The 7,500-nt window shown below is 45.5% G+C and overlaps 1 protein-coding gene across 1 annotated transcript in view; it reads right to left on the bottom strand.

Annotated features, from left to right (window-relative positions):
- Window positions 1-7,500, bottom strand: part of LOC143110308 (low density lipoprotein receptor adapter protein 1-B) — a 50,591-nt gene that overhangs the window by 19,756 nt on the left and 23,335 nt on the right. The window contains exon 3 of the mRNA XM_076273193.1: window positions 5,061-5,173. Within this exon, the coding sequence (XP_076129308.1) occupies window positions 5,061-5,173 (113 nt within the window). The remainder of the gene's footprint in view (window positions 1-5,060; window positions 5,174-7,500) is intronic.

Genomic DNA, 7,500 nt, shown 5'->3' with positions numbered 1-7,500 from the left:
CACACATACACACACATAACTTTGCACTCATAGGGCCAGAGCTTGATCATGACAAGTACTCATGTCATGTGTGCACACGTACGCAATGCACACACACAGACACACACAGGCACCACCACACACAATCAAAAAAATACACACATGTGGATATGCCTACATACACACATATATATACACAGAGATATAATATTACTGTAATTAGATTTATGTACTCACACAGACACAGACACAGACACACAGACCCCCCCCCCCCACACACACACACACACATACACACACAGCAATAAATACCCAATCTTTGTTTGTTCATCTACTGCCAAACCCAAAATGATGACAGTGTGAGCTAATCTGCACCACTTTTCCCCTGGACCATCCATCCCATTAAAAACAACTTCTACAAATGATCTGTTATTCTCTCTTTTGTTCAACCCATTTGATGAGGCCTCATTACCGTAATCACAGCTGGCTAGTGAGTCCGCGAGGGACAACAGCCATCATCAAAGAGCATTTCAGACGTACAGGTGTCAGAGGAAGAACCGGACATAACGAAAGGATAAATAGAAGGGGGGGGGTCAGAGAGAGAGAGAGAGACTGAGACAGACAGAGAGAGAGAGAAAAAAGGAAAGAGAGGGAGAGAGAGAGAGAAAGAGAACAGAAGTAGCCCATCAGAGGCATTGAGAGAAAAAGCGCTGGGCTGGGTGGAGTGCGTGAAGCAGCATGTCTATCGGGACACGACGCTGGAGATGCTCAAAATCCACTTCAAAAGGGGCCCGTCGGGGTAATTAGCGCAACGTGAGTAAACAACGCCGGTCTCAGATCTCCCGACACTGATAAACAACGTGTTGCTCGGCCCTCTCCGAACGCTTGACCCAAATAGCAATGCCCAAGGCACCCCCGGCCTACCTCCTCTTCCCCCTTCCCCCACCACCATCTTGTCCGTGAGTTATTGTTTATTTTTTGTTTGTTTGGTGGAGGATCCAAATAACGCCTTGCTCAAAAGTGTACCGCGGGGAGGAAAGCCGTTGGCCTAAATGCAATTTTAAATAGGCCTGAAGTGGAGAAAACGAGTCAAACTAACACGTTACAGGTGAAAGAGCTAACGTGTCACTTCTGGGGGATATTGCAAGTGCGTAGTTTAGTGACAAACCAACAAACTGGTAAGTGGTAATCTACCTCATAGAAGAGCCATATGGCTTTGTTTTGCTAGGAGAATAAAGGCGAAAGGCATCTTCTGTTAGGTTTCCCACTAAATTAAGTTAAATGAAGTCAATATTAAATAACCCAGGTTTGTCAATTTACCATGAACTTGGATTACCCCCCTGAAGATGATGAAGACAGTTAGTCAAAACACTGCCTAATTGATCAACAGTGGCACTAATTACATGCGTAATTACATAGTCAATGTGACAGTGGCGAGATCCCAGTATCTCACGTTTGTCCTCCATATTTATGAGAACTGACAGGAGTGACAGGAATGGGAGCTGACTGTTGTAGTGTGATGTGCTTCAGTTGTGTGCGTTTTCCCCCCCCATATTGGATCCAGGTCAGCTGTGAAGAGTTTGCTGAATAAAAGTGTCTCTGCCTCGCGAGCGTGAGCATTCTCCTGCCGCAGCGCAAACTGAGCTCGCTCGCTCACTCACTCACTCTCGCGCCACTGGAGTGAAAATGTTTGACGTGGGAAATCCTTCTGGGAAGAGAGAAATAGAGAGAGAGAGAGGGAGAGAGAGAGAAGGAGAGAGAGAGGGAGAGGGAGAGAGAGAGAGAGTGAGAGAGAGAGAGAGAGAAAGAGAGAGAGTGAGAGAGAGGGAAAGAGAGATAGAGAGAGAGAGAGAGCGTGCACGTGTTCATTACTCTATGTCTGAACACAAAACGGCGGGTTTGACACTGACAGTGACTCGCAGCTGTAACACATGAGCTTTCCTCCTCTGTGTTCTACACACACCTGCACCCGTAACCATGAGCCAGGAAAGGGGAAAAACAACAAGAAAAACAAGTAAACAAACAAAAAAGTCAGTCAATCATAAATGCTTCACACTTCCAATAGTGGATGCTAGAGGAACAAACCATGTCTGTGATCGGTCAGGCTTTGGTGATGTTTCCATATTCTGCATGGCTCAACTGTAGCAATGCCCTCTCTTTCTCCCTCTAACCATCCTTTGTTCCAGCCCTCTCCATTTCTCTTGGGCAGAACAGGCTTCTCTTTGACACATTAAACACATCCATAGCTTTAGAGATAGGAATCCTGCCAAAAAGAGGTTTTACCTCAGGGACAATGGGTTTCCTTAGATTCTACATTGCACTACTGCGGATGAATCCCCGTCCCAACTTCCTCTCTTGCTCCCCACCCCCCTCCCCCCCGCCTCTCTCTCTTTCTCCCTCTCCTCTCTTCTGTCTTGCACTGACTGGAGTACTCTTTGGTCCATTACAACATCTTCATAGCTGGTGACACTTTGAGATAGGAACTGTGCCAAAGAGAGTGTCACGCTAAAGGGAATGCCTGCAGATTCTATATGCCATGACTGGGGGGAGGAATCCTATTAGCTAACGCACAGAGGGGATTTGTAGCTTCACGCAACTTACTGCCATGCAAACCATATGACACTAAGCCACAGTGCTTTGAACCTGACCAAGAGAAAAAACACAGACACACACACACATACACACACATACACACACACACACGCACACACACACACACACGCACGCACGCACGCACGCACGCACACACACACACACACACACACACACACACACACACACACAACAACACACACAAACACTTGCACAGACACTCACACTTGCACATAAACACACACACACACACACACACACTATATATAATAATCCCGTAAACACGCTGTCTGGCTCAATTCTTTATCAGAGGCACTTCCAGTGTAGCTTCAAATTAAACCCTGAGACAATATGAGGCAATCCTAGAGAAATGACTGTGCCTCCCCCTCTTTCCCTCTCTCTCTCTAAAAAAAAAAACAAAGGCACTGACTGCTCAACACTGAAGCGCTCAAGTAAATAAACAACCTGTCACATCTCATCAAATTCAAAGGAAATCACAGAGAGTACAGCTGCCCTTTCATTTCTGCCTCTGTTTGGAGTTGCGGAGTCAGGTGAGAATCAAATATCATAATCAAATATCTATATCAAAACTTACATAGCACATTGTATATTTTACTTCTAGAAACTACATGTATTCTTAGTGTATGCCTGTATGTGTGTGTGTGTGTGTGTGTGTATGTGTGTGTGTGTTTGGTATACAACAACTACATAATTATTCTTACAGTAAACCCTCACTGTCATTATGAAAATCTATAACTACACGTTCAGCTAGTCTGAAACTGGGATTTCACTCTGAGATACCTTTCATTCGCCAACTCTCTTTCAAGTGGATCTGAGCCTGCCTGATCAAAGGACTGTCAGAACTGTCCAAAACATACCCCATGAAGTGCACACACACACACACACACACACACACACACACACACACACACACACACACACACACACAGTTGGATGTCCTCCCTGCGGCCCCTGAGGCAGTAGAATAAAGAATCCATCTGCAGCTCAAACAGGGAAGACGGTTGAGGCACACACCCTGCAGAGTGCACTATGGCACTGAGTCAATATGGCCTCTGCAGCGCCTCACACACAACCACAACCTCAAGTCCTAACAGACCTGTGTGTGTGTGTGTGTGTGTATGGGTTTGTGTGTGAGGTGGGATGTGGTGAGTGTGTGTGCGTGTGTGTGTGTGTGTGTGTGTGTCTGTGTGTGTGTGTGTGTGTGTGTGTGTGTGTGTGTGTGTGTGTGTGTGTGTACAGGGTGGGGGGATGAAAGAGAGGGCCCCTGATTGCCGTGACCATGGACCTGGAGCAGCTGATAAGGGGAATATCAGCATGGGGTAAGACGCTGTCTGCGCAATCCCCATTTCCTCAATGTATACATACAGAGACATGCATGCACACTCACACACACACACACACACACACACACACACAGACATTTCTCTTTCTTTTTCTCTCTCTCTCCCACTCTGTCTCAAACACACACACACACACACACACACACACACACACACACACACACACAAGCACATACATACACTCACACTACTCTAATAGACCAGTCACGCTTCTTTGCTCTTCTCCTCAATTGCCCGACATGAAAACCTCACAACCCCCATCTCTGGCCACACACACACACACACGCACGCGCACGCACACACACACGCACACAATCATATCCTCAGTGTCCGCTTCTACATGGCCAGTCTCGGATCCAATCAGAGAGAATATCATCTCTACTATGACACAATGGCCACGGAACCCAATCAACTTTCTTTCACAGAAACAGAAATGAGCGGCCAAATGCCTGAAAATACCACACGACACTGCCCTTGGATCTAGTTTCCAACTAGTACAGTTGCAAGAAAACCCCTTACTGTTGCTAGCTACCACAGCAAGAAAAAATATGAAAAAAGATGCCAACGAGTGACCTTGCTGACCCAGTTCCATAAATACTGTCCACTCCCCACCAGTGTTCTGCTTCTGTTTGGAACACCACTGTGTTGGGTGACCTACTGTCTGTTCCAAAGCTTGTGTTTTGGGCCTGTTATATTAATGAGGATATCAGTTTAAATATACTGTCAGTATTTCCATGTTATAATGATGGAGGGACATGATTAACTTTCCAATATGACAACAAATCAAACTAACTGGCTACATATCACAAACACAAGCCTATCTGACTTGACACTGTGCTAATAAGCCTTTCATGTTACAAATGACTACATCTGTCATTGTTTCCATCAGAAATATTGCCATTTAGATTTATTTACATAACAGATATTTTAATCCAAAGCATCTTGCAGTATACATACACATAGCATACAGATACATTTTTTCATGAGATTCCTTGTCCTTCCTCTCAATGAGGTCCCCGCTCTCTGATGGTCAGATGTGTGTATGCCAGTGTGTCTACAGTATTATTATAATGTGTGTCTGTCTGTGTGTGTGTGTGTGTGTGTGTGTGTGTGTGAATGTGTGAGCACCTGTAAATGGAGACGTTCTCGATGAGGTCACCACTCTCTGTGTCCGTGAGGATGATCCCCTTGGGTGAGACGGTCAGGGTCACCTTACGGAACTTCTTGGTGCTGGCTCGGGCCTGTGGAGGTTACAGTGGCAGTCAGTGACTGGGTACTGTATACAAACACACACACACACACACACACACACACACACACACACACACACACACACACACACACACACACACACAGTTATACAGTACAAGCACACACACAAATATACACACACACACACACACACACACACACACACACACACACACACACACACACACACACACACACACACACACAGTTATACAGTACAAGCACACACACACACACAAATATACACACACACACACACACACATAAAGTGTGTGCGCACCTTTATATGTCTGTGTGTGCGTGCACAGTGGCTTCAGTTCATTTACTGTGAGGGAAAGAGGTCGGCATCATAGGAACAAAGGCAGAAAAGAGGGAGAGAATGAGAGAGAGATAAAGAGAGAAAGACAGGGAGGACTTCTCAAGGACAAAAGGAAGAAGAAAAGTCAAATATTTTTTTTCCTTGGCCCTGGAGCCAATCATAATCAGGCACTCAGCCCTCGATGAGACTGGAGATGGAACTTCAAGCAGATGTCTTGCTCTGCCAACTGAGACTGCTGCAGTCATGTAGGCTACAGACATGCACACACGTACACACACACACACACACACACACACACACACACACACACACAGACACACACACACACACACACACACACACACACACACACACACACACACACACACACACACAGACACACACACTCTGTGAATGATGTGATGTGGTGTTATATGGAGAGAAACAAGCTCTGTGTTTTGTCTCACATTAAGTCTCATCACCCTCTGAGGATGTCCCCATTGGTCCCGCGGTAACAGAGGTAAACACGATATTCCAGCTACAAAAATAAGCCATACCAGCCTATTGACACATTTCTGGTTGCCAAGGGAACAGGAAGACAAATGGCTTATTTTGTTTTTTTCTTTGTTTTATTCCTTTGTTTATTTACTCATTCACACACACACACACACACACACACACACACACACACACACACACACATATGCACACACACACGGACACACACACAGATATATATTGTGCTTGTTGTTGTAAATCGATTGGACCTGCACTATGTGATTGTGATAGTGCCTCTAATCTCAGCTGTACTATCCTCTAAATTCAATATAAGTGTATCAGATGATGATTTTTAAAACAAAGTTCGGGAGGAGCTTGTAGGGTTGATTAACAGCCATCCCCACCCCACTTCTGTTTGTAGATGATTTAAAGGCTTCTTACCTGCCCACTATGTCACGTTCTGCCGTTGCAAAGCCTCTCACCTCCTCCCCTTTCTCCTTCATTTCACTATTAGCTCTAAGCTCATGTTACACGTTACCCCTTATCCATCCATAGAGGGTGTCAGCGATCTTCACTCACACATGATCTCTGCTGTTGGCATTTCAGGACCACGGCCAGCTACCAAGCCAAACATGCTTATTCTCGTATGTGTGTGTGCGTTTGTGTGTGGGCATGTGTGCCTGAGCATGTGCATGTGCATGTGTGTGCGCATTCCATAAATCTGTGTGTACGCAAGCTCTGGCCCTATTGAACGCAAAGATATGTGTGTGTGTGTGTGTGTGTGTGTGCGCATAATATGTGTGTATGTGTGTGTGTGTGTGTGTTTGTGTGTGTGTGGGCATGTGTGCCTGAGCGTATGTTTGATTTTGTGTGTGTACGTGCATGTTTCATAGTGTGCATCACTGTGTATGCTGGGGGACCCATTCAGTATGATCACTGTATGCAGCGCCTTCAACCGAGACCACATTCATGTTTTGACAGAATTAAACAGCTGTTGAGAACAAATCTCTTTAAACTAAAATTGTGTCATTGGACAGATGCCTTATTCCAATTTCATGTGGTTGTTCCTATAAAGACTGGATTTTGAAGTATGTTGGAGCAAGTTGAACCACTATTACATCTACTACTTGCACCTGTGTGCACAGCAGTGTAATCCCACACATCTCCACAGAAAACACAACAGCTGATGACGGAGACCAAGAGAGGCCTTTGTTTCCTCCAAGACAGGATTGTCAGAAGTCCCCAGTGCAGTGGATCATACTGTCTGGGGAACATCAGGATGTAACCCCAGTACAAAGACACCAGCTGGAGGAGGAGAGGGGAAGGAGGCTGTGTGGCTTTTTTGAATGGACGGAGGCTGCAACAAAGGGCTAACACTAGTCGCAGGAAGTTGAACATATTTGGGGGTTGGATATCCCAGATATTTGGAGGGTTAGATATACCAGAGGAGTTGAAGTGGACGCTTCATTTCATTTGAATCGTTATTATTTCATCTCTCTCCATAGACCCAAACCTGTCATG

This window comes from Alosa pseudoharengus, unplaced genomic scaffold, assembly GCF_046254945.1.
Source record: "Alosa pseudoharengus isolate Yale_2024_CS ecotype anadromous, Long Island Sound unplaced genomic scaffold, YU_APseudo_1.1 YU_APseudo_1.1_scf_7, whole genome shotgun sequence".
Lineage (NCBI taxonomy): Eukaryota > Metazoa > Chordata > Actinopteri > Clupeiformes > Clupeidae > Alosa > Alosa pseudoharengus.
This window is presented reverse-complemented; position numbering and strand designations above follow the sequence as displayed.